This window comes from Myxocyprinus asiaticus, chromosome 30, assembly GCF_019703515.2.
Source record: "Myxocyprinus asiaticus isolate MX2 ecotype Aquarium Trade chromosome 30, UBuf_Myxa_2, whole genome shotgun sequence".
In the NCBI taxonomy this organism is placed as follows: domain Eukaryota; kingdom Metazoa; phylum Chordata; class Actinopteri; order Cypriniformes; family Catostomidae; genus Myxocyprinus; species Myxocyprinus asiaticus.
The window spans coordinates 32,796,833-32,824,771 of record NC_059373.1 but is presented as its reverse complement, the minus strand read 5'-3'; the positions used below and the strand labels follow the sequence as shown (position 1 = coordinate 32,824,771).

Sequence of the window (27,939 nt, the reverse complement as noted above, 5' to 3'; positions counted from 1 at the left end):
TATTTGTAGAAAAAAAACACCTTGCATTATTTACCAGAAAGAATATATTTATAACTACAACCGTATAACCCACTCTAACCCCCCTTTAAAAAATGGAGCATTCAAGAATTTAATTAACACAGAAATCACACATATAGAGGCTATAAACTCTATTATCACATCTATATCATCTATATGATCACACAGGAAGTCGGCATGTTGTTTCCAATAGTTCCAGGACTCTAGGATTAGTCACACACTCACTGACAAGCGTCATCTCCTATCAACCATATTTGCATCGGCTCCAGCATGTTTAACTTCCCCTGTGGCATGACTGGAACCACGTTGTGTCAACAGCGTGGAAGACCTGGGTTCAGATCCCACGTTGAGACCAGGAAATAATCGCATTTGCGTAATCAGTGTGTAATCTACATTACATTTTTGCTCCTGTGATGTTTAGGTTTGGGGTTACAGTTTAAAATATGCATTCCACTTCACTGTATTACAGCCTGTAAATCTGAAAACCACCTTCTTCACAACTCGCTTTTGGCGCCTCTCCGTGAAAATTAAACCTGGGAAATGGAAGTCACACAAGCCCATACACCCAACAACACTTACCATTATGGCCACTGGGGGAAGTATTTTGAATTTCGGTAAGGACAGACCGATTTCAGCTTCCATGTAAGATCAGTCTGATTTAGACACGTCCCAAATTTTGCAACAAATGGCAAACCTCATATAATATAAACATTAAATAAAACAGCTCATATAAAAATTTGTTTGACCTTCTGATGTGGGTGAACAACCTTCTCTTAAGGTTAAGCACCTCTTTTCACTGTCCCTTTACTGAAAAATTTACTTCATTTTGAGTGCAAGGCCTATTTTGTACCCTTTTTGTGGAAAGTGCCAAAAAACTAGGTCTGAAGCACTGAAGCAAAATCAGGATATCTGCCACTCAAAACGACCTGCTTTCCTTTCTTGTCGTGCTAAACTACTGCTGGCCAGTGGAAAAAAACAACAACAACTTTGTAATGACAAAGTCCATTCATTGTTTGTGTCAGACACTGGGCTGCACACAAAAGTCTATACAGGGTCATAAGACTTCTAGTCATTCTATGTAGATCAAACATGCAACACAGTGAACATCGGTCCAAACTTAAATGCACTGTAAACCCTAATGTTGTCATTACTGGAGAATTTAAGTTGTTTTAATTAGACTAATGTCAAGTGAAATGTCAAGGTTTGGACTCATAATTAAAATATAATCAATGAACTTACACCTTAAAATCTATAGACCTAAGATTTTAAGAGTTAATAACCCAAACAATTGTGTACGAAATTGTTTCCTTGGTCAAAGGCAGAGGCGGATTGGCCATCGGGAGAACCAGGACTTTTCCCAGTGGGCCGGCCATGAAACAGGGCCCACGACATGCCAAAGTGGATTGCGAAACACAGTGCCAACACCACCCTTGATTATGGCAAAAATCATAATCACGATTATTTTGGTCAATATTGAGATCACGATTATTTAACACGATTACTCACTGACTTTGGAAACATCATGCATTTATTGAACTTTTAAAAAACTTTTCTTTTTAACAGTGGATTTCCTTGAACTTTAAATGTAAACTGCACTGGGTAGGGGAGGGGGCTATTGTCATATGATAATTATTTTATGTTACGTATGGTAGTCAAATAAAGAAAAGCCTCTATCGCCATCATTTACAGCAGGGGTGCTCACACATCTATGGAATGAGATCTAATTTTTCATCATGTTATTGCAGAAAGATCTGCCATGTACAATCAAGTCTATACATTATCACAATACCAAAATGTCAGTAGTCAGTAGAGACATTTGACGATTCTCAATACCAGCTTCAAAACCACAACAAATAATAACACTAACTAATATGTTAATTATGGAAGAATGATTTCAATTTCTTAAGTAATTATTCAAGACTAGTAAACAGTCAGTAATAAAATAACAATAAAAAACAGCAATTTATAGAAATAGATTAAAAATAATAGAACAAAAATTTTAAGTTACCCAGTCAAGAGCAGTGAGTGTTTTCTCGTTTTCTTTTCATGGTTGTTTGATTATTATAATGACACACTAGACAGCAGCAGGCCTATTAGCTTACATTTATACTTACAAGTCCGACATTTTAATACAAATCCGCTTTTTTCTCCGCTGTTTACGTTCACTTTAGACATCACTCTCTGTGTTTACACGAATACCTCACCAAGACGGGCATTTTGGCGGAATTTTGAAATGTATATGACTGTTCAGGTGTGCATTAGCGCAAGCATTTTCTGAGCACACGCATGTTCAGCACACACACATACGCCGCCTGTCAATCAAATAGGGTGCAGCTGTTGGATCGCTAGCGAATCATAAAATGACGTGCTCTGGATTACTTTCAAAAGCAGAATAAGAATGTGAACTTTCTAATAAGTGACACAGGCCTAGGCAATCAAAATATAGCTGGTTATTTTTTCGTTACTGAAGTTTTAATCAGTCTGCTTGTCCGGTTGGGCAAGTAAAATTCTCTTTCACTTGCCCCTTCAAAAATCCACTTGACAAGTGTTAATATTGAGCCCTGATTAAATATTGTATTCAACATTCTCCAATAAAAAACATTTCTTCTGCAGTATAGCTCCTAAAATAAATGTACGATGTTTTAAAGGGGTTTTCGATATTATTTTGGAAAACAAGCCAAAAAAGATATTTTGTTCCTGTGTATAATGGGCTAAGACTACACTCTCTCACCTTTTATGTTCACTTCGATCCATCTTTAACTCACAAAAAAAAAAAACTCTCTTCTTAATAGAGCTGCGTATCGGCAATTTTCTTCATGATAAGATACACACAGTGAACGTGACACATTTATTATGATTCACTACATCGTGAGCCATCATGTTATAATGTAGCTGCAGCAAATGCGCGCGAGCGTCCCCACGCCAGAGTGTACATCAGCTGAGAGAAGATTCAATCTCTTCCTGTCACTTCACGCAACTCATAGACGCAGCGCAGACCGCACAGAGAAATGCCAGTTTCGGAGTTTATTTTCATAACCCACCTTTTTATTTTAACTTTAATAAAGGATGTTTTAAAGAAATAACGCCGGGGTGTTTCATTGCGAAATGGAATGCAGCACAATAATCATTTTATCTCAATTATCTTGTTTTCATAATCGTTGGAAGCCAAAATCGTAATTGAAAATAAAATTTGATTAATCGCCCAGCCCTAGTAGAAACAACAATTTTAAAAAGCAAATCTATCTGAGTTATGCCTGCTTGCATCTAGTTACCTTAACATAAATAGCTAATTTCATTCTATGGAATCATTCTACGCCATCGCCATATTGTCTGTAGATGCGGATGTAAACAGTTCGTCTGGCAATGCAGTGGAAAAAAAAAAGTATTGCTGAACAATACAATATGAAGTTTAGTGTAGTATTTTAAGTTTGGTATAAACTATCAAGTTTATAATATACTATAAACAGGACAGTTATTTTGATTTTAAATGGTAACCAGTTGCATTGTATAGTTGCTATAATCTGATTAACGGGTGAAGAAACAAAGGAGTGGAAATTAAAATGCTTAGTTAAATAAGAAGGGCTACATAGTTAACAGCATGAATAGAAAACTTTCAGCAGAGTGTTTTCCGATCACATCTTTTAAGATAAATCTGGGAGCTGTAAGGACATCTTTACTGTTGTTACATTAGTGGAGTAATATAGACTGATGGCCAGCTAAAGGCTAAAGTACAGTTAATCGCAGGCTAAAGTTTACTTTGCTGTTTCTCCCATTTGTTAGTGTTCTTCTGTTGCCATCTTGGCTCTTTAGTAAAATATTTGTATCTCTTACATTTACATTTATTCATTTGGCAGACGCTTTTATCCAAAGCGACTTACAAAAGAGGAAGACATAAGTGAATCATCTTAAGGAGACAGTGGTATGAAAAGTGCCATATTACAAAGTTTCACTAGCATCAGAATAGTATTCAAAACAGATTAATATGCAACAAGAATTATTATTATTATTATTATTATTTTAATTTTTTTAATGACTGGTTAAGTGATCATGGAATAGATGTGTTTTTAGTCATTTTTTGAAAACAGAGAGTGAGTCAGCTTCATGGATGGAGTTGGGAAGGTCATTCCGCCAACATGGTACAATGAAGCTGAAAGTCCGGGAAAGTGTTTTGGTGCCTCTTTGTGTTGGTACAACAAGGCGATGTTCCTTAGCCGACCGCAGGCTTCTAGTGGGCACGTAGCTCTGCATAAATTATTTTAGGTATGCTGAAGCAGACCCAGTGACTGTTCTGTATGCCAGCATCAGAGCCTTGAATTTGATACGTGCATCAACCGGCAGCCAGTGGAGAGAGACAAGGAGTGGTGGAACATGCGCTCTCTTTGGTTCATTCAAGACCAGACGTGCTGCTGCATTCTGGATCATCTGCAGGGGTCTAATTGCACATGCAGGGAGGCCTGCAATGAGAGCGTTACAGTAGTCCAGTCTAGTTATGACAAGTGACTGGACAAGCAGTTGTGTGGCATGTTCAGAGAGGAAGGGTCTTATCTTCCTGATATTGTAGATTGTAAATCTACATGATCTTGTTGTCTTTGAGATGTGGTCTGTGAAATTTAGTTTGTTGTCGATGGTTACCCCTAGGTTTCTGACCGTTTTGGAAGGCATTAATGTAGTTGCACCCAGCTGCACGGTGATATTGTGTTCAACAGCAGGGTTGGCTGGAAAGACAAGGAGTTCAGTCTTGGCTGGGTTGAGCTGCAGGTGATGTTCCTTCATCCAGGCCGAGATGTCTGCCAGGCAGGCAGAAATCTGAGCAGTCACTGTGGTGTCAGAGTTGCGTGTCATCAGCGTAGCAGTGGTAAGAGAAACCATGTGCCTGAATGATGGGTCCCAGTGATGTTGTGTATATAGAGAAGAGAAGTGGCCCAAGCACTGATCCCTGAGGTACCCCAGTAAGCAGCTGGTGTGGCTTGGATACCTCACCTCTCCAGGCTACGTTGAAGGACCTACCTGAGAGATAGGAATTAAACCAGTCAAGCACAGTTCCTGTGATGCCCAGCGAGGAGAGGGTAGAGAGTAAGATCTGATGGTTGACTGTGTCAAAGGCTGCAGAAAGTACACCTTTGTAAATGCTGAATGACAATAAATGGAATCTTGAATTTACAAGACTAGCATTCTGTAATTTGTTTACATAAAGTACTGCAGTCAGGACTCGGGACATTTAGCATCAGCATTCAAGCTTGCTTTCATATAATTTGTTTAGGCTCTTATTTATTGAATACTCCGGTATTACTGTTCGACAGCGTCTTATTAAGGCCCGTTCACACCAAGAATGATAACTATAACCATTAAGTTTAAAAAATCATTCTAACAGTAAAAGAATAGTGGAGTCCACACCAAAACTATAACAATAATCACACAGAAGAACAATATCATTATGATCACTTTCAGAGCGATTTTTTATCCAGCTAAACAATAAAAACTCTGACAGCCAATCAAAATCCATCCAGCTTTAAAGGTCTTGAAAAACGACATGCACTCATCTTCAAAATAACAGATTCCAGCACCGGATCACCACTAATCATTACACACACGAACGAAATGGAAACTCCAGTTCAAGAACCAGCAATGTTTTTTCTGCATTTTTCTTAAGTATTAATGGAGATGAATAAAAGGCAAGGCATAAAATTACCACAGGTAATGTCGACAACATTATCTTGTCTCTTTTGAAGTTGTTTCCATCTGTTTTTCTTTTGGTTTCTTTGCAAAACGTAGAGCAGTAGCAGTTCATCTACATCCATTTTCTTGACTGTGAACATAACTGCAGCGTGCGCTTAGAATTAGCATCGTACGTTGGTGTGGACGCTAATATAGTTATCATTACAGTTATCGTTATAGTTATTTTTCTTGGTGTGAACAGGCCTTTACATTTATTTTTAAGTAAACCATATTACATTTCAGGTAATACAGAACTTGGCAGGGTCTCACCTCAAGTGCGGTGTAAACACTCTCAGTCATTATACAGAAGGTATCAGCGAGACTATGAGACTATGAATAAGGACCAGAGACCCTTTTTGATTTACGAATATGATATGTTATAAATGCTGTGGAGAAACAACCTGCCCCACCCTTTCGTCATCGTCAACCCACCTCTTAGTGCTGTCCTTCAGCCAGGCTCACAACAGGAGTGGGCTGGAGAGAGGAGAGGTGCAACTAAATTAATCTCGTTTGGGCAGAGGTTGATAGGGCTCACCTGACGTTAATAGAGCTTCATCACCACTGCCATTAAAATGCAGAGCGTGCCTCTCCTCGGGGAGCCAGCTTCTATCTTCTTATGTGCAAACACTGGCATCCTTGCAAGCCCAGAAGCAGAGCGGGGAGGCTACCAGCCAAATTAGATGCGCACCTGACCCACTCCCCGGCACGAGTTAGATGTGTCACCAGGGGTGACAGCACGTGTAGCGCCCGATGTGCATGGATGCCAGGCCGCCCTTCCCCTCACACATCACAGCCCTGGAAAGACAGGCAGTCAGAGAAGCTGCCACCCCTTGTGTCCCAGAAGGACCCCGTCAGACCCCGCTCACATCCTGGACCATCCTATGGACACTCCCCATCCTTTATAATGCCCTGTCTCACCACGAGGACACCAGATTTCCCTTTATTTTGGATACTTTATTCTCCCTTTTTGGACATTTTATTATTAGTTCAAATAAATGTCTCTCCAAGGCCTGACGCCAAACCCATTGAGTCGGTCTCTTGCTTACTCCGCCACAATGTGCAAAATTACAAAAAATAAAGTACTAATTACCAGGGGCGGTTCCCCCAGTGGCCCCCCTAAACTGGAGTGGTAGAAAGGTAAGAGTGGTATTCTCATTTTCCATCCCACAGAGAGTTCAGTGACCCCACATCATAGTAAATATACCAAACAAATTATATTCAAACAAAACATCAATGCATTATGACTGCATAATAATATGTTCTGGAGATAAGGTAGAAGATCAGCGTTAATTTTGCATCTTTGGACCTGCAAGTTCCAGTTTCAGTTCTACTTAATGTGGATTATACATGCCGATGTAAATGTAAGTTAAATTACTTTTATAGCGTAATTTCCCCACGCTATTATCACAAAACACGATCTGGATGTGATTTTCTGCCTTACTGAATGCACCTGAGCCCAACTTGCTAGAGATCGCTCTTATTTGGCAAGCATTCATTATAAAATATTTTTAGTATATAAACTCAGCAAGAGTTTTTCAGGACACTGTATTTTACAGATAATTTTGTAAAAATCCAAATAACTTTACAGAGTTTAAACAATGTTTTCCATGCTTGTTCAATGAACCATAAACAATTAATGAACATGCACCTCTGGAACAGTCGTTAAGACACTAACAGCTTATAGACGGTAGGCAATTAAGGTCAAAGTTATAAAAACTTAGGACACTAAAGAGACCTTTATACTGACTCTGAAAAACACCAAAAGAAAGATGCCCAGGGTCCCTGCTTTTTACTGTGAGACACCTAAGACAGCGCTACAGGGAGACAGGAAGGACAGCTGATCGTCCTTGCAGTGGCAGACCACGTGTAACAACACCTACACAGAAACGTACATCCGAATATCACACCTGCAGGACAGGTACAGGATGGCAACAACAACTCCAATCCCTCCATCAGTGCTCAGACTGTCTGCAATAGGCTGAGAGAGACTGGACTGAGGGCTTGTAGGCCTGTTTTAAAGCAGGTCCTTACCAGACATCACCAGCAACAATGTCACCTCTGGGCACAAACCCACCTTCGCTGGATCAGACAGGACTGGCAAAAAGTGCTCTTCACTGACGAGTCACGGTTTTGTCTCACCAGGGGTGATGGTCGAACTTGCATTTATCGTCAAAGGAATGAGCGCTACACCAAGGCCTGTACTCTGGAGCGGGATCGATTTGGAGGTGGAGGGTCTGTCATGGTCTGGGGCAGTGTGTCACAGCATCATCGGACTGAGCTTGTTGTCATTGTAAGCAATCTCAATGCTGTGCGTTACAGGGAAGACATCCTCTTCCCTCATGTGGTACCCTTCCTGCAGGCTCATCCTGACATGACCCTCCAGCATGACAATACCACCAGCCATACTGCTCGTTCTGTGCTTGATTTCCTGCAAGACAGGAAAGTCAGTGTTCTGCCATGGCCAGCAAAGAGCCCAAATCTCAATCCCATTGAGCACGTCTGGGACCTTTTGGATTGGAGAGTGAGGGCTAGGGCCATTCCCTCCAGAAATGTCCAGGAACTTGCAAGTGCCTTGGTGGAAGAGTGGGGTAACATCTCACAGCAAGAACTGGCAAATCTGGTGCTGTCCATGAGGAGGAGATGCACTGCAGTACTTAATGCAGCTGGTAGCCTCACCAGATACTGACTGTTACTTTTGATTTTGACCCCACCTTTGTTCAGGGACACATTATTCCATTTCTGTTAGTCACATGTCTGTGAAACTTGTTCAGTTTATGTCTTTGTTGTTGAATCTTTTTATGTTCATACAAATATTTAAGTTTGCTGAAAATAAAAGCAGTTGAAAGTGAGGACATTTCTTTTTTTGCTGAGTTTATATCTGACCGGTTTTCATTTTTCGAACAACATACAGTACACACTTTCCCACTGTCTTTAATTTAATGTTTTGCACAGTACAATGCAGAAACAAGACAAATGTAGAGCAACAAGTTTGGCAAAACAAACAATGAAGTGACTCCCCGCACCTGCAATGGCAAATTCATTATGAATACACTTAAAAACATAAGATTGGAACCCTTACAAACCACAAATTGTCAATTTAATTCATTCTCATCTACCTGTGAGAGATTTCCATGTTAGATCCCCTCAAAATTCCCCATCCAGTATCCCTGAACTCATGAAAGTGGGTAACACCTAGCTATCTCAGGAGAGATCCCGCCGACACAGTTTAAATTTATGTTTGTACTGCGGACAACCTGGCCACCGCCTTGCCACATGCCCAGCTCACCCTGAGTCTCAAGAAAAATCAGCTGTGAGTTTGAACTTTTCTCAATTATTAAACAGCAGCCAAATGGTAGTACCCATCAACTTGTCTAATGGTAACATGAAATTAGAACTTTTTGCTTTGCTGGACTCCGGGGCTGCCAGCAACTTTATAGATCAAGAATTGGTGGAAAGCCGAAACTTACCCGTTGTCTCCTGTGATTCTCTCTTACATGTCATAGCGCTAGATGGACAAAGGCTCAATCCAGCAAATAACACAAACTCTGAATCTGCAAGTCGGTCTTCATAATGAGGAAATTCAACTCCTGGCCATTCACTCTCCTAAGAACCCAGTTATTCTCAGATTGCCTTGGTTACGCAGACACGATCCCATCATTTCTTGGAGATTACGGTCAGATTTCAAGCTGGAGCTCAGATTGTTTTAGTACTTGTTTAACATCAGTCAAACCCTTGAAGATCGGCACTACTCTTTAAAATCTACGTTTACCGACAAAGTTCCAGGACTCCCTTCAGATTATGCGGACCTTACTGAAGCCTTCAGTAAAACTAAAGCTACCCAACTCCCTCCTTATCGTTCATATGATTGTTCTATTGACCTTCTACCCGGTACTTCCCCCTCTCAAGGCCAAATTTATCCTCTATCTGAACCTGAATCACGGGCCATGGAGGAATATGTCGAGGAGGCTTTAGAGAGAGGATTTATTCGTCCATCAACTTCTCCAAGTGCTGCGGACTTCTTCTTTGTGGAGAAAAAAGATGGGGGACTTCATCCTTCCATAGATTACTGAGGGTTAAACGATATTACTGTGAAGTTCCACTACCCCTTACCACTAGTGCCTGCTGCTCTGGAGCAACTCCGCCAAGTTATTCACCAAGTTAGACTTATGCAATGCTTACAACCTGATTCGCATCCGTGAGGGGGATGAATGGAAGACAGCTTTCTCCACAAGCAAAGGGCACTACGAAAATTTGGTGATGCCCTTCGGACTTTCTAATTGTCCATCTGTATTCCAGTCCTTTGTTAAGTTTTTCATGTCATGTTGAACAAGGGGGTCATAGTTCACATCGATGACATCCTTGTTTATTCCTCCACATTAGAAGAACACACTTGTCAATTTCGTCAAGTACTTCAATGCTTAATTCAGCACCAACTTTGTCAAAGCTGAGAAATGTGAATTCCATAAAACCACGATCATATTCCTGGGGTATATTATCGGTCCGTAGGGGTTAGCCATGGATGACGCCAAGGTAAGGGACGTTCTCAATTGGCCGCATCCTAAAACAGTAAAAGAACTGCAGAGGTTCCAAGGATTTGCTAACTTCTATCTATGATTTATTAGGAACTTCAGCTCAGTAGCCTCACCCCTTAACTCTTCTCCGAGGTGCAACCAAGAAACTGCAATGGAACATGGTGGCCGATACAGCCTTTGAGGGATTAAAGAAATGCTTTACGAGTGCCCCGATTCTTCGTCACCCAGACCCTGCATTACCCTTCACCACTGAAGTAGTCGCTTCTGACACTGGCATCAGAGCATCCTCTCTCAACGTCAAGGTGCTCCGGCCAAGCTATTCCCCTGTGCATTTTTCTCCTGCAAACTTTCACCGGCAGAATGAAACTATGATGTGGGTAATTGTAAGCTGTTAGCTATGAAAGCCGCCTTTGAAGAGTGGCGGCATTGGTTGGAGGGGGCGAAGTATCCGTTCCAAGTTATTACTGATCACCGCAATCTAGAATATAATCATGCTGCCAAGTGGTTGAATCCACATCAAGCTAGGTGGGCTCTATTCTTCACTCGCTTCAATTTTAGCATTACCTATCACCCTGGCTCCAAGAACACTAAGGCAGATGCTCTTTCCAGAATTCACGATAAGTCCCACGAGGTCTCTAGTAATTAAACTGTCCTCCCTGCTTTGCTCTTGGTGGCGCCAGTTCACTGGGAAATCATGGACAAGTTAAACCAGGCCAATGATCCAGAACCTCCCTCCAGTGATTGTCCTTCCGACAAGACTTATGTTGCCCTGTCCATGAGATCTCAAATTCAAAAGTGGGTCCACACCTCCTTCTGTTCAGGCCATCCAGGTATTCATGCGGTTCTGGTGGAATTCCCTTGTTCCTGACACCACTGACTTCATGCGCAATTGTGATGTATGTTTCACATCAGAGTCCTCCAAACAAGCTCCCGCTGGTCTCCATCAGCCTTTGCCCCTGCCTCAGCATCCTTGGTCTCACGTTGCTCTGGATTTTATCACAGATTTACCCTGCTCCCAAGGTAACACAGTTATCCTCACTGTCATCGATCGATTCTCTAAAGCCTGTCAACTTCTTCCTCTACCCAAGCTACAGTCCGCACTGGAGACTGCTGAACTACTCTTCCAATATGTTTTCCAATTATATGGATTACCTAAAGATATTGTTTCTGATCGAGGTCCTCAATTCACTTAACGAGTTTTGGCCGCTTTCTTCAAGCAACTGGAATTCAACATTAGCTTAACTTCAGGTTACCATCCACAATCCAACGGTCAATCTGAACACCTCAATTAGGAACTCGAAAGACTCCTGCGCTCCTACTGCCAAGTCAGCCAATCTGATTGGAGCCATTACCTTCCTTGGGCTTAGTACGCCCAGAATTCACTCATCAAACCTTCCACGGGCTTGACCACTTTCAAATGTGTACTGAGCTACCAACCTCCCTTATTTCCCTGGTCAGGAGAACCCCCAGATGATCCCGCTGTTGACGACTGGATGTGGCACAGCGAGAGTGTTTGAGACAGAGCACCTGTACATCTTCAAAGGCTCATTCCCCACCAAAAGATGCAGGCAGACCTTCACCATCGGCCGGCTCCAGCTTATCGTCCAGGGCAATGGGTCTGGCTCTCAACCAGAGATCTTCGTCTTTGGCTGCCATGCTGTAAACTCAGTCCGAGGTATGTAGGTCCGTTCAAAATCTTGAAACAGATAACTCCAGCGTCCTTTAAATTTCTTCTCCCTATTAACTATAGTATTTCTCCCACTTTCCATGTCTCTTTTCTTAAACATGCTGGTGGCCCAAGGGGGAATGACGAGCCAGGCATCCAGAGACCACCACGATGGTTGACGGCGAGGAGACCTTAAGAGTTCACAAACTCACAGATTCCAGATGTCAGGGTCGCACTCTGCAATATCTGGTGGACTGGGAGGGTTACGGACCCAAGGAGTGTTCCTGGGTCAACACCGAGGACATTCTGGATTCGTCCCTCATCGTGGATTTCCACCGAGAACACCCTGATCGTCCTTCCCTGATAGGTCGGGGTAGACCCCGGCACAAGTTGCTTCCTTGTGTCAGGAGCCACTCGGCCTGGCTGGCAGACACCAGGCTCAGTGGAAAGTCTTGTTTTGATTATGCTGACATTTCTGAGAATTCCCCTGAGTATATACTTTGTGTATGACCCCTGCCTGTTTAACATCTGGACTGCTTCTCTGTGTCTGACCCTCACCTGTTTAATTTTGCATGGATTAATGCCTGAACTGCTTCTCTGTGTTTGACCCTCACCCGTTTCACTTTGTATGGATTAATGTCTGGACTGCTTCTCTGTGTTTTGATTCGCTCCTGTTTATTTCTGTTGTGGATTATCATCAGAAAATCTCATACTGTTCTAATTCAAAATCATCCTATGCAAACCCTATTTTCTGCCAAGACTGTGCCTGTTTATCTATTCATGTCACTTTTCATTTAATAAATAAACTGCACATGGATCCAAACCAAAAACCTCAAACCTCCTCATTACAACAGGGAAGATAACAAACACAGCGTCCTCTTTATGAACAGCATTCTATAATAAGAGGTGCACACCAAGCATACTCAATAAGGAATGTGCATAGACACTGACAGACATAATAATAATTTAAAAAACTTTTTTTTTTTAAAACATCTTATTGGTCACTTATAATTACGATGCATGAAACTTTTTTTAAACTCAGTAACTGAGATACATGCATTTAAAAATTCACTCATTACACTGTACCATTTAAAATGAACTAGTGAATTTAAAAATGTGCTTAAAAATTCTTAAAAGAATTTTAAAGGAAATGGTGACCATTTACAAGACCTGTACATGCTGATTATAGCCTACTGATTAAATTCTAACCTAAAATCTTAATGTAGCCTATCATTCATTTTACTCAAGAATTTTACTGCATTAGTCATTCTAAAGAACAGCATGGCAACATGGCTTAAAGCTTGTAGGTAAAACCACAATGTTAGGATGTATTGAAATGTATAAAAAAAACATATACACATTTGTCATGAGCCTGTGTGTTTATATATTTTAAAATAAAATGTTTACATTTTTTACTCAAATCTGATGAATCTTTGGTTTTCTTTAAAAAATTGCATGTCCGCAAATATTAAAACAGCAAATGTGTTGGGGGCCTGGGTAGCTCAGCGAGTAAAGACGCTGACTACCACCCCTGGAGTCGTGAGTTCGAATCCAGGGCATGCTGAGTGACTCCAGCCAGGTCTCCTAAGCAACCAAATTGGCCCGGTTGCTAGGGAGGGTAGAGTCACATGGGGTAACCTCCTCGTGGTCTCTAAAATGTGGTTCTTGCTCTCGGTGGGGTGTGTGGTGAGTTGTGCATGGATGCCGCAGAGAATAGCATGACGCCTCCACACGCGCTATGTTTCCGCGGGAACATGCTGAACAAGCCACGTGTTAAGATGCGCGGATTGATGGTCTCAGACGCAGAGGCAACTGAGATTCATCCTCTGCCACCTGGATTGAGGCGAGTCACTACGCCACCATGAGGACTTAAGAGCGCATTGGGAATTGGGCATTCCAAATTGGGGAGGCAAAAAAAAAAAAACAGCAAATGTGTACAGGGGACATTTAAGGTATAATACAGTTGCCCCCCCAGTCAAAATGGTTTAGAACAGCCCCTGATAATTACACAAGAAGCATGTTGAACGTTTTTATTTCTCATATACTCTGAACAATGAGGTAAATCTAAACATAGTAAAACAGTTTACAACTCATTTACAATGGAGGGAATCCCACAGCAGGCGCTGAACCTGAGAATCAGGTATTTCAGAGAAATATTCCACCATATTTTGAGCTTAGTGACTTCTGGTTAACAAATGCATAGGCTAGAGTAACATCTTTTATGTCTTTATCTGAACAGAGTATCATTTGCCTACATAGTTTTACACAAATCTTTAAGACTAAATATTTAGTTATTTAGCATGAGCTACAGTGTGTTGTTTGTAACATACCATTGCGGTGGCAATAATGCAGTCATTTTCTCAATTGTTCTTTCCCACCGCTAAACATTTAATGTCCAACCAATCAACAGAAGAAAGTTTCATCACAATATGATCTTGTATTGATTCTCTTAGCCAGCGATACGATGTTTGCCAATACTTCAAAGTCTGCCACGATACGATTTCGATTAGATTTGATTCGGAGGCCTGTGATTGATATTACGATATTATGTGCCTATTTTGCACAATTACATTTATTATGTCAAAAATGCAACCAAAATATCATTTGAATATTTTATTGAGCTCTCTGAAAAGTGCAAATCCAGTATACACATTGGGACATCCACAACAAAATAAGGTACTTCAGTTAATACAGAAAAAAAACAAAAAAAACAAACATTATAATTAAAAAAAGTCATACAATCACATACAAGTGATCATCAATCGTTTGATGACAGCTCATTGCCTTGTGGAACCACTACAGTGACAATTTGTCATCTCTACAACAGTCAAGCAAGTCTTTAATTCAAAAATACCCATGACAGGATAGTATGTGCTATCCCTATTTTTTCTTAGCTACAACTTCCATTAAAAATGAACTGGTGTCGATAGTTGCTTTTTAGAACTATCATTTATTTGCAAAAATCTATGCCGATAGTTTTTTCATAATTTCAAAATAAGCATCCTGTGTGTTTCGTGCTTGTTTTTGTCACGTCTCCGGTTAGTTCGGTGGTTTCTTTTGTTTGTTTTGTCATTTTCTCTCCCTCATGTCTCGCAGGCGTGGCTGGCATGCATTATCGGCGTTTCCATGGAAACATTGATTGTTCCCAGATGAACGCCGATCATGAATCCCCTTTTGGACTCTTTGTCTGTGCCTGCCATAGTAAGGAAAGAATAAGAAATATTTTTGAGGTTCTAAAAAAAGATTTGTAAACTATCAGCCCATTAATCGGTTATCGGGCTTTCCCACCACCTTAGTTATCGGTATCGGCACAATCCACTATCAGTCGACCTGGGGCTTAGCAGTCATTTTAAAAGTAGGGAGGACACAGCTGTCAATAGGTGGCTCGCACAGACCCAACACTTACAGTGCAGTATTAATATATTACGGTATATATTAATATACAAGTATGATGTAAGTATTATTTTAATATATACATATTATTTACTTTTTTTTCCTCCCCAATTTGGAATGCCCAATCCCCACTAATTAGTAGGTCCTCATGGTGGCGCGGTTACTCACCTCAATCCAGGTGGCGGAGGACAAGTCTCAGTTGCCTCCACTTCTGAGAGAGTCGATCTGCGCATCTTATCACATGGCTCGCTGTGCATGACACCGCGGAGACTCACAGCACGTGGAGGCTCATGCTACTCTCTGCAATCCACGCACAACTTACCACGCACCCCACTGAGAGCGAGGATCACTAATTGTGACCACAAGGAGGTTACCCCATGTGACTGTACCCTCCATAGCAACCAGGCCATTTTGGTTGCTTAGGAGACCTGGCTGGAGTCACCCAGCACACCCTGGATTCAAACTCATGACTCCAGGGGTGGTAGACAGCGTCAATACTCGCTGAGCTACCCAGGCCCCGTATTATTTACTTTTAATATTTGTAGTATTTTAAAGATTCAAGTATTGCTAAATAATTGCACAATTTTGCATAATTAGCTGCAAAAATAAAGGACATCTTGTGGAGCACTTGCTTCTGTTTCACACATGACAATAAAAGACTGAGCACAAGCTGGTCCTGAATAAATTATTTAATCAATTACAATAATGACAATTGTGCATGTGCACAATTGTATTTTTTACTCTGTGCTTGTGCATTGTGGGATTGAAACGTAAACGAGTTTACTCAATCGACTGTGTAAAGTAAACTTATTAGAGTTTTCAGTGAGGACTCCTTTCTCACAAACACAAATTGCCTAATACCTGAAGGGTTAAACAACACTCTATGTAACGCTCAATGTAGCAGCTTGAGAGTTACAATGTGACAATGGCGGAGACATCAAAGGACATCTAATAAAGTGCTTTGCACAGGAAAGGTGTCAGCATCAATTAGCACTGCCAATAATAACCTCAATAATCTTCTGGATACAACAAAGAAACTAATCCAAATAATCCAGTTATTGGAGACGTCTAAGACGTTGCAACTTTGCTGCATTCACAAAACTACAATCATCAAGACAGCCCGAACCATTTAGAACTTGATAGGTTTGAAATTTGTCCCATAATCATTTCCTTTTTGGGAATAAACAAGACACAGACACACAACCACTTAACAGCTGTGCCTGCACACACACACTTAGATGTGTAAGATTTCATCAAAAACAACTGGATTCATACGTTTTCGCTATACATAAGAGCTTTGCCATCACAAGGCAAGAACTGTAGATGCTAATAGGTCTAAAACAAGAAAGAAATAACTAACTAGAGTGTGCTTAGTGAGTAAAAGAATGGTGTCTAAAAAAGCAAAAGACCTAGAGTGCATAAAGTTCCAAGAATAGGTCAACCACTAAGCAAAGCAAGATGTCCAAAAGTTGCTAAAACTTCTGTTTGTTTGGTATGGAAGGTGTGGAACAGCAAGGAAGAACAAGAGGTACTGTTAAGCATTACCTTAAAGTGCAGTCTACTTTTCCACGTCTCTCCCCCGACTATTCACAAGGAGCTGGTCAGCAAGAACCAGATGAGCGAGAGAGTTTATGGCAGACAGAGGAGGGGAGGAGAAACCAGAGGAAAGGGGAAGGAAGTTCGTACCCATGCAAAGAGCCAATACAGCCAGTTAACACTCAAAACAGTGATTTTGACACCCTCCTTCCCTCACAATAACATATACAATGAAAAGCTCATTCATTCCCTCATAAAGATCGAAGTTTAGATGTTTTACAATCTTCAACAAATGTAGAAATGCTCAGAAATATTTTGCCTTATATAGCATAGCTACAGTTATTACTATTATAATTATACAGTGGGAACTTGATATTAGCTACCACTAGCATCAAAATAAATAATATAAAATGAAAATATTCTGAAAACTTCTAATGCTGTTTAATGAGATCTTCTGTTAGATGGTTTTACAGTAGTAGCAATAATTTTAGTAATACCAACTATGGTGTTTTAATGGGTATTTATGGAATAATAGCAAAACATGTTTTATTATATAGCTATAATATATTTGTTTTATATTGTTATATATGAATTACATCTTATAATTATTGCATTTTAAATAATTATATTAAGTATTTTTTTATAACATGGTTAACTCCAATTCTAATTATATTTGGTAATACTTTATAATAAGGTTGTACCATTAGTTAACAACTAAAAATGAGCAATATATCTTATATTTATTGTATATTAAATATATATATTATTATTATTATTACTATTATTAAAAAAAAGTATGTTTTATAATAGGGTTAACTCTAATTATAATTATTTTCGGTAATACTTTACAATAAGGATGTATCCGCTAACATTAGCTAACATTAACTAAAAATTAACAACACATATGTTTATTGTATATAAAATAATAATATTACTTTTAAAAGGCATTTTGTATATTATATTTTATCCATAATTATATTTGGTAATACTTTACAATAAGATTGTATCCGTTAATATTAGTTAACTAACTAAAAATGAACAATATATCTTATATTTATTCTATATTAAATAATTATATTATTATTTAGTAAGTATTATTTATAACATGGTTAACTCCAATTATAATTATTTTTGGTAATACTTTACAATAAAGTTGTATTTGTTAACATTAACATTAGCTAAAGATGAACAATAGTTTTTTTTGTTCAGTCTAATTAAGCTTGGTTAATGTAAATTTTAATGAAATATTTAAAAATAAAATAAAAGTTGTAAATGTTAACATTAGTTTGTGGATTATGAACTCACACCAACTAACATTTTTTAATATATATATATATATATATAGTAAACACTACCCAAGATTAATACATCGCAAATGTAAAACATCAATGGTTAACAAATACAACCTTTTTGTAAAAAGTAACATGAATCATCACACAGTTTACAGGAGATGACCACAACAAATCCCCAGCTGTTTGCCTGCAGGTGAAAAGTGTAAGTTAGTGTAATCTGACGTGGCAACATGGTTTAACTTGCATGGTTTCGCCTGAGCTGGTGTGTTGCTAGTCCCACTGTCAGCTGAACTTTGTCATAACAACACGAGTCTGGATCACTGGCAGAAGGTTCATACTCCCTCCAAACACACAGCACTGGACTGGACATGATGTTTGAGGTCTGCTATGCGTTCAGCTGACTTTCACAGTAGGAGATCATCCACAGCACACTGTCTGCCTCAAGCTAGATCTAAAGAGAAGCTCTTCTACATCCTAAATCTATCAGTCATACTGAAGAAGAAAGACCCGGCACATATTTTCATATAAATAGTGGGCTAATCAGAGAGTCTGAGAATATAACCGCGGATAACACATAGAGGCAGCAGAACCGCAAACCACGACTCACTCTCACCTTTCATCGGGTGAGGTTAAACAGCGAGCGGATCCCGATGGTCGGTATGAGAGCTTCACTTTTGACTCTTCATGTTCTTCATCATCGGTCCCCCTTCACTCGGCGCTCTCTCCATTCCTGCAGCTGTCGCCCTTCCCGCTCTGTGTGTAATATCCGTTCACGTCTGCAGTGCTTTAAACTGTCTGCGGCTCCGGACGCTTATTTTGAAGGCTGTATTTGCAGTTAAAGCACTGATGGAGGTTTTGATTTGATGCCGCCGCTCACTCTTGTGGGTACAGTCAAAGCGATGCTCCACTTCCGGATTGACTTATTAAGTAAGACCCGCCCCCCTTGCGCTTCCCTCCTCTTCGCCATTTCCCTAGCAACAAAATGCCTTAGCAACCGACTCGTGAAGCAGTAATTGATACGTGATTTATATATTCAGTAAATCAATAAAGGGCGAATCTCAGTATGAATAAAAAATAAATCATATCTTGCATTTGAAGTTTATTTTCTCAATCAAGCACACTGTGCAAATTCTCATTACTGTAATGCGAAAAACATCATTGTCCTTACTGTAGTACAGTAACGAATGTCATCCTGTCCAGGCACAAATTATTTTTTTTCATTATTATTTTTAAAAGCAGCATTACATGAAGTATATCAAATGCTACCATACATTTACAATTTAGACACATACACACAAATATATGTTTACATTGCAATTAGGGTTGCCACCCGTCCCGTAAAATACGGGATCGTCCCGTATTTAAAGATAAAATGATGCGCGATTTGTCCCGTATTTAAGCTGGTCCGATCAATAATGTAATATTGATAAAAGTTGGAAAATGTGCCAATGGTGGGTAAGGGACTGTTTGAAAAGTCCACAAATGGTGCTAAAACGGTGGATTTTTTTCTATATAAATGTTAAAAAAGATCAAACAATATATGAATACATTGTTATAAAGTCGAAATATAATAAATTATTAAACAAATACGAATAAACCAACCAAAATGAATACATAAATAAGATAAAGGAGACAATCGAAAAGATATAAATAAATATATTTTTAACATATAAAAGATGTCTTTTTTTTCAGGGGTCGGAAAATTTCTAATTTTAGCATATAAGAAAGGGTATACACTTTTTATTAATAACGCATATTAACGTTTAACGCATTTATTGCTAAAACTGTGGAGGATGTTGATAGGGGCCTTGGTCCCTTCAAAAGTGGCAACCCTAATTGCAATTATGAATTTATTTACATTACACTACTGGAGATTTGGAAGAAAGTGTGGCTTAAAAGGAATATTCTGTGTTCAATACAAGTTAAGCTCAATTGACAGCATTTGTGGCATAATGTTAATTACCACAAAAACTCATTTCAACTGGTCCCTCCTTTTCTTTAAAAAAAAGCAAAAGTTGAGGTTAAAGTGAGGCACTTACAATGAAAGTGAATGGGGCCAATTTTTTAACTTTAAAATACTCACTTTTTCAAAAGTATAGCCATAAGACGCGCAAAACAATATGCATGTTTCAACCAAGCTTACAAACCATATGTGTTGTTATATCAAGTTTTACAACTTGATGATGACATAAAGGTGCAAACCCCTGAAATGGCAGTAAAAACAATGATTTAAACAACTTTACAGCTCAAATAATACATGAGTTTTAACAGAGGAGTTAATGTAAGTGCTTTTATAAAACTATAAGCTTCACATTTCTGTGTTTAAACCCTCCAACAATTGGCCCCATTCACTTCCATTGTAAGTGCCTCACTGGAACATTGATTTTTGCAAAAAATAAAATAAATAAATAAATTGTATATATATATATATATATATATATATATATATATATATATATATATATATATATATATTTTTTTTTTTTTTTTTTTTTTTTGTGGTAATCAATATCATGCAACAAATGTTGTCAGTTGAGCTTAACTTGTATTGAACCCAAAACATTCATTTAATTATAGAAATATACTGTTCTTTTGAAATATGACCCAGACATACTGGTTTCATGTGGGTCATCTTTAAAAGAAATGGCCCCCAATGTGCCTTTCAGAATTGACATCGTTTTCTTTTCATGTTTAGACAGTGCATAGAATTGGTTAATTAATAGGACATAAAGGATATCGAGAGTGCATAACTTTAAAAAGTTATAATTTTTTTTCTTTATTTAAACACCCTTGTTCAAATGGATTTCACAGAATTTGACATGATGCAAATGAGGCAAACTAAAAACAATTCTACAAACGTCTGTCATTTTAAAAATAATTAATACAATTTTCTTTGGTAAATAATTTATTATACATTCATGTTATATCCAAACAAACATAATATGCATCAACAATTTACTGTTTACTCTACAATAAACCAGTCACTCAGTGGCTGTTCAGAGGCATCTTTACTATGTTCACTAAAATGGAAAAAAAAAAAGAAGTATTTTTTCCTCAGCTTGTCGTGGGTTTGGTGTTCTACTTTTCCTTACATTTACGTTTACACATTTTAAGACAAACATGTCCATGATTAGTCTTGATTCGTCATATCTTCCAAAGCCAAAAGTTGGTCCTCAATGTTCTTCAGCTCCTGCTCCATGGCTGCAATCTGATCAATTCAAAACACGATAAATTTAGCTGCCGAAATGTATTAATCCACTGACAAGAATGTAGATTTCTTGTGGGATATACAGAATGAACAATATGCAGTGCATGTATAAACCCAATCCATGTAAATACATGCAGATAATCTCATCCTGAACTTTAATAACACACCTTATATAATGAGATTTCTGTTGAGTGTGGAAAAAAATTAAGCTAACTTCTTATTGTAATATGGAAATCTAGGAGACTAGCTAGTTTTTAAATTTGGTTTTCAATTCTCTTTCTCGTGGATAGGTTTGGGTCATATTTCACCTCCAAATTAAAAGACAATATGAAGAAATAATATTTAGCATGAAGAAAATATAAAAATATAAAATGATTGAGGGATAATATACAGTCAGCCGGTTGTTATCGTAAAATAAACCCAGACATGCGTGAAGTGGAGGACTCTTGTATCAGCCTGAAGGGTTTATCTTGCCATAACAACAGGCTGGCTTTACACTATCCCACTTATTACACAGCTACTATCCAAATAAATACATGGACATAAAATTTTGATTTGTGTTGAAATTATGTAATTATGTGAAAAGAAAGCAATTGCTGAACAGCTGATATCCACCTCTGGTTTGCGTCGTTGTCGAGTTCTGTTGGCAGGGCCGCGTTAATGCAAGGGCTTACCTAGGCTTAAGCCCAGGGCCCCAGGCTAAGGGAGGGCCCCGGCGATGCTGGATAAATTATAACATCACAACATTTTATAATGAGTTGACTGTCCCTTTTCGGTTACACTTTATCGCTTTGCTTTGAATGCGTGTGCAAGCGCTACAAGCCCTGCGTGAGAAGTGTCAGTCAAACCTCTCACTCACTGAACCCGCAATCGTAATTTATTTAATGTCCTGTCTGAAATCCAATAAAAATACCCTTCATTGCTTCAAGTTTCTGAACACTGTCAGTGATTGGCCTGTATTGAACTCACGTGAGTCGTGACATATACCACCACATACCTTGTCTAATTCTGTAGTATCTCAAAAAAAGAGTGCTGTTGTCATGCAGTTGAATCAGCATGGCTATGATTTGGCCGTAGGCCTTAATCTTAATTAAAAATACAAAAATAAAATTTTGATGATGAACACTTGAAAAAGTACCGGTGGTAGCACATTACAATAATGTTTCACTCATTAAGATTAACCTAGTTTTTTCATTAGCTGTCAAGAATAACTACCACGATGAACCACCTGCGAAGGCATGATCAGCGCCAGTTAGAACACAGCGAGACATGCTAGGGGAGGGAGTGTTCTCGTTCTAGAAAGCATTTGATTGGACAAAGTTTCTCATGTCATCTGTGTCGTCATGACTGTGTCTCAGTCTGTCAAGCCGGAAGAGAGAGACAGCTGATTTTAAATGCTTATATCTTCTGAAAACGAATTTTGTCAGCATTTGGAAGTACACTAGCATATTGATGACCCTAAAGGGAATAAATATAGATTAAAAGCAGCAAAACATTAATTTTGATTTCATGGCGACTTTAAAGTTAATAAATGATTACATGTTTATGATGGTAAATTAGTGCCTAAAAGATTTACATGTGTACAGTAAAAACGTAAATGAAGTTACAAGCGTGATAGAAAGATCCACAAAGGGAAAGAAAGATTTCACAGATTTTCACAGAACATTTTGTAAAGGTGTATATTTACCTTCACTAATTTACCCTCATACTCTGTACTTTATTTCATGTTAGTTCATAATGCATTAACTAACGTTAACACATACAATTTAATCCTACACGTTTTTTAGCCTATATGTAGAAATTAACATTAACCAATGATAATAAATAAATTAATAATAAGTTAAATAATGAATTAACTAATGGAAACTTAAGGTAAATTGTTACCAAAATATTTTATTAAATTTAAATCTTTTTAAAATCACGTTTAAAAATTATTAACTTTAATATGTAAAAAAATTAATATGTTAAACAAACTATTAATCCTATGAAACAGGCCTTTAAAATAGTTGGTGTTTGTTCATATCTTACACAGGCCCAACATTAGATGATGAACCACACGGCTCTGAAAACTTAAAGGACTGCTTTCAGGAAAGCCTGGAGAATGACACAGCAAGTGAACAAGCACCAAATTCTCCCTCCAATCAACTGGATACACAAGCACAGATCCATGTTGCTGGGGCTGCATTAAAGAAGAGGCAAGGGAATATTGTTTCGAGAAAGGACCTTTAATATGCCAGAAGACAAATGCAGATTTTTCTGTGTCAGAAAAACAGTACAAACACCAGAAATGGAACTTTTCCAAAAGCCTTTTCACACACAAGCTTGCAAACGATGAATCTGTGTCGCGCGAATGGATGCTCTATTCTCCATCAAAGGGATGTGCATTTTGATTTGTGTGCCTCCTGTTTTCTGAGAAGAAAGATTCCCCATTTAACTCTTATGGCTTTAATGACTGGAAGCATGCACAACAGTGTGTGGTCAACCATGAGAGTTCCGAGTCACATCGCAGGTGTACGTTTGTGTGGGTATGTCGATCCGCACAGAAAGGGCAGATTGACAACGAACTACGAGAACAGTTTCAGACAGAATGCTACTACTGGGTCAGTGTACTCGAAAGGGTCGTGGCTGTTGTGAAGTTCCTAGCGGAGCGTGGACTCACATTTCGAGAGGAGACGCATTTTTTTGGTCAGCAAAATAATGGCAATTACATGGGATTGCTTGAATTAGTCAATTTGGTCCATTCCACAGTGATCACATTGCTTGCTTTGGCAATGCTGGTAGAGGCAATCCATCATACCAACCACTACTTGTGAAGAATTTGTGCAATTAATGGGAGAAAGGTTTACTCAGAAATAATTAACAAAACACTGACATACAAAACTGCCGAGGTCAGTGCTATGACAACACCAGCAATATGGCTGGCTTGTATAAAGGAGTCCAGGCTCGTATACAGGAGATCAATCCCTTGGCAGAATGGGTTCCGTGTGCTGCTCATTCTTTAAACTTAGTCGGAGTAAATACAGTGGACTGTTGCCTAGAGACAAATAGGTTTTTCACTTTTGTTCAGAATCTTTTCAACTTTTTCTCAAAATCTACTTGGCGTTGGCAAATTCTTACTGCTGGCCTGCAGTGCAATGACAAAGGGAGAATAGAGACACTCAAATCTTTATCGGAGTCAAGATGGTCAGCACATGCCCAGGCGGTACACGCATTGTATATAAACTATAAAAACATCCAGGGCACTCTTAAAACTATTGCAGAAGATGAAAACCAGAATATGACTACACGCAACGAGGCAGTAACCCCCCATAACCAAATGGATAACCTTGAGATAGCTTTTCTTACTACTATATGGGACACTATATTCTAAGGCGTTTTCAAAATGTCAGTGAGTACCTGCAGAAAGTTGACATGGACCTGTCAGATGCACATGAGCTCATTACATCACAGAGAGATTTTATCTCTGGTCTTCGTGATCAGTTTGGCATGTTTGAGGGGAGAGCAAAGGAAATGTCACAAAGTGTATCACATAACTACAAGGCAGACACACAGAGAACCAGACGGCATAAAAAACAAGCGGATGAGTCATCAGAACCGGATTGTGATACTGCAAAGTCAGGTAGACATAAATTTGTTGTTAATGTTTTTAATGTCATCACTGACAAACTTGTTGCAGAGGTAAGCAAGAGATGTGAATCCTTCAAAGGACTGGACAACACATTTGGATTTTTGAGCATGGTCACTGAACTCTTACCAGAACAACTTCACTCATCTGAAACATTGCTTCAAAAGATAGCTGTGACTTACAAGATGATTTTGTTGATGAATTGGGACAGTTTAAGGTATACATTAGAATGCTGACGTTAGGGGGCCTGGGTAGCTCAGCGAGTATTGACGCTGACTACCACCCCTGGAATCGCGAGTTTGAATCCATGGCGTGCTGAGTGACTCCAGCCGGGTCTCCTAAGCAACCAAATTGGCCCGGTTGCTAGGGAGGGTAGAGTCACATGGGGTAACCTCCTCGTGGTCACGATTTGGGGTTCTCGCTCTCAGTGGGGCGTGTGGTAAGTTGTGCATGGATTGCGGAGAGTAGCATGAGCCTCCACATGCTGCGAGTCTCCGTCGGTGTCATGCACAGCGAGCCACGTGATAAGATTCAGCACCATAAAAAATGTAACAAAAAAAACGTGTATATTTTTGTATATGACCTGTAAGTTTAGATGCTTTATTGCATTTATTTCTGCAAAATAAAAGTCTGATATGATAGGAGGATGGAGCGGATGTATATAGGAAGTAGTACTAAAGACATGTGCAAAATATGTAGTTCTGTGTGCATATGGGACCGCTAGATTGCGTCACTGACCAATCAGAATAGAGTATTCCAGAGCACGTGTAATAATAATTAGAATAAATTCAATTCAGTACAACAAATACTACCATGATGTATACTTAAAATTGTACTTCACAATTTTACTAATATATAATTAATTTGTTTTGCATTACAGTAATTAAAATGAGATGTGACAATTGGCAGAAGGGAAAATGTGCTTCATTGTCAGAAAAACAATGCAAATAATCTTAATCATCCTAAAACAGACTTCTTTTTCTTTATGCAAAACATAATTTAGTTTTTTCTTTTGCTTTAAAGGTGACATTTTTTGACATTCTGAACACAGTTTTCATGATCGTCACCCAGGTAGTTAAAGACTAGGCATTATTCTCTGCACTCACCTTCTTCTCTGTCTCCTGTCTGACATGATCAGGAACCTTTTCTATGTAGTTTGGCATCTGAGTTCGAGAAAAAGCTTGTTTGAGCTTGGAGGCAAGCATTTCCCTGCGCTGAGAGAGGAGAGTTCTCTGTTTGTTAGCATTAATACCATTCTAAACGAGAGAGAGAGAGAGAGAGAGAGAGAAAGAGTCATCAGCTGTGTACATACAGAAGGCCACTTAATTAAGAAATGAAAATCTTAGTCTGCTTTACCTGAACACTTAGATGTAAGTGTACAGAATGGTCCACCACTCCAACAGCACTGTCCTTAGGTGGAGTCGAGTCAGTGAAACCTCCCTCTGGACAGTGCAGATGAAGATTTGAGATGCGACCCAGTGTGCAAATAGCAGATCTGAAGTGCTGAAGGGTCTGAGCCTGATCTGGTGCACACACTGCCCACACTGGAAGACAGAATTACATCAAGTCAAATAATGACAAGATACTGGGCCCAGTCAAGTCAAGAGAGCCCACCAAGTCTTAATAATATCTGGCTCGGGTCTCTCCTTTAATGTAAGTCTACTGATTTTTTTTCGCTCACTTTGTCAGATCGCTTAGAAAAGTAAAAGTACACTTCTCAACAAGCATTACAATTTACGAGGTATCATTCACGTATGTTGTACAAACAGTTGTGGGCCCTTTAATAATAAGTATGAGCAATATAAATGGTAACGTTTGCCTTGGCAAGCACCACTAATAATGGAAACATTAGTGCCAAGTCAACAAAACTAAGATTTTCTTACAGTCAGGTCTTTTCTTCGTCATCTGGCACTGGGCCCTCAGCACCCTCGCCACTCTGACCACTTCCTGTACCAAGGTGAAGTCCGCTTCCTCCTTAGGAAAATACCAGTGCTCCTGCGGTGAGCAAAATATTTTATCTCCACTGTTCAATACGTTCAATAATTGAACATACACTCACCGACCACTTTATTAGGTACACCTGTACACCTACTTACTCATGCAATTATCTAATCAGCCAAATGTGCGGCAGCAGTGCAATGCATAAAATCATAAAAAAAATGTGATCTCTGTGATTTAGACCATGGCATGATTTTTGGTGCTAGACAGGCTAGTTTGAGTATTTCTGTAACTGCTGATCTCCTGGGATTTTCACACACAACAGTCTCTAGCGTGTATAGAGAATGTGGCAAAAAACTAAAAACATCCAGCGAGTGGCAGTTCTGTGGGTGAAAACGGCTTGTCAATTACAGAGGTCAGAGGAGAATGGCAAGACTGGTTCAAGCTGACAGGAAGGTGACAGTAACCCAAATAATCACACGTTACAACAGTGCTATGTAGAAAAGCTTTTCTGAACATACAACACGTCGAACATTGAGGCGGATGGGCTACAGCAGCAGTTGTCGTCAAAGTCATTGACCAGGAAAATAAAAAATGCCACTCCATGTCAAAAATGTTGCTGACCCCTGCTCTAGAGACTGTTGTGCTTGTAAATCCCAGGAGATCAACAGTTACAGAAATACTCAAACCAGCCCTTCTGACACCAACAATCATGCCACGGTCCAAATCACTGAGATTAAAATTTTTCCTCATTCTGATGGTTGATGTGAACATTAACTGAAGCTCCTGACCCTTATCTGCATGATTTTATGCATTACACTGCTGCCTCACGATTGGCTGATTAGATAATCGCATGACTAAGAAGGTGTACAGGTGTTCCTAATAAAGTGGTCGGTGAGTGTATATTCAATATATTCTTAATAAAAAACATAGGTGGAGGGAAAATTCACATTCTTAGGCAAGGTGTTGCCGAAGTGAGCTGCTTGGGTGGTTTGTGCATACAGGTTGTGTTTGTG

At 39.2% G+C, this 27,939-nt stretch overlaps 2 protein-coding genes across 5 annotated transcripts in view; both read right to left on the bottom strand.

Annotated features, from left to right (window-relative positions):
- The window catches only part of LOC127420974 (alpha-1,3-mannosyl-glycoprotein 2-beta-N-acetylglucosaminyltransferase-like), a 36,015-nt gene extending 16,963 nt beyond the window's left edge, over positions 1-19,052 (bottom strand). The window contains exon 1 of one of the 3 annotated variants that reach the window (XM_051663639.1): positions 18,766-19,052. In XM_051663639.1, coding sequence (XP_051519599.1) covers positions 18,766-18,772 — 7 coding nt within the window. In that variant the 5' untranslated portion in view covers positions 18,773-19,052. Of the gene's footprint in view, positions 1-16,869; positions 17,389-18,765 lie in introns of those variants that run through there. The other 2 variants (XM_051663641.1, XM_051663640.1) reach the window with 2 other exon arrangements.
- A 1,756-nt stretch (positions 19,053-20,808) lies between these two features.
- Positions 20,809-27,939, bottom strand: part of vars2 (valyl-tRNA synthetase 2, mitochondrial) — a 32,623-nt gene continuing 25,492 nt past the window's right edge. For both annotated transcript variants that reach the window (XM_051664386.1, XM_051664387.1), the window contains 4 exons: positions 26,869-26,980; positions 26,342-26,529; positions 26,092-26,241; positions 20,809-21,360 (listed from right to left, as the gene is read on the bottom strand). In XM_051664386.1, the coding sequence (XP_051520346.1) occupies positions 21,283-21,360; positions 26,092-26,241; positions 26,342-26,529; positions 26,869-26,980 (528 nt within the window). In that variant the 3' untranslated portion in view covers positions 20,809-21,282. The remainder of the gene's footprint in view (positions 21,361-26,091; positions 26,242-26,341; positions 26,530-26,868; positions 26,981-27,939) is intronic.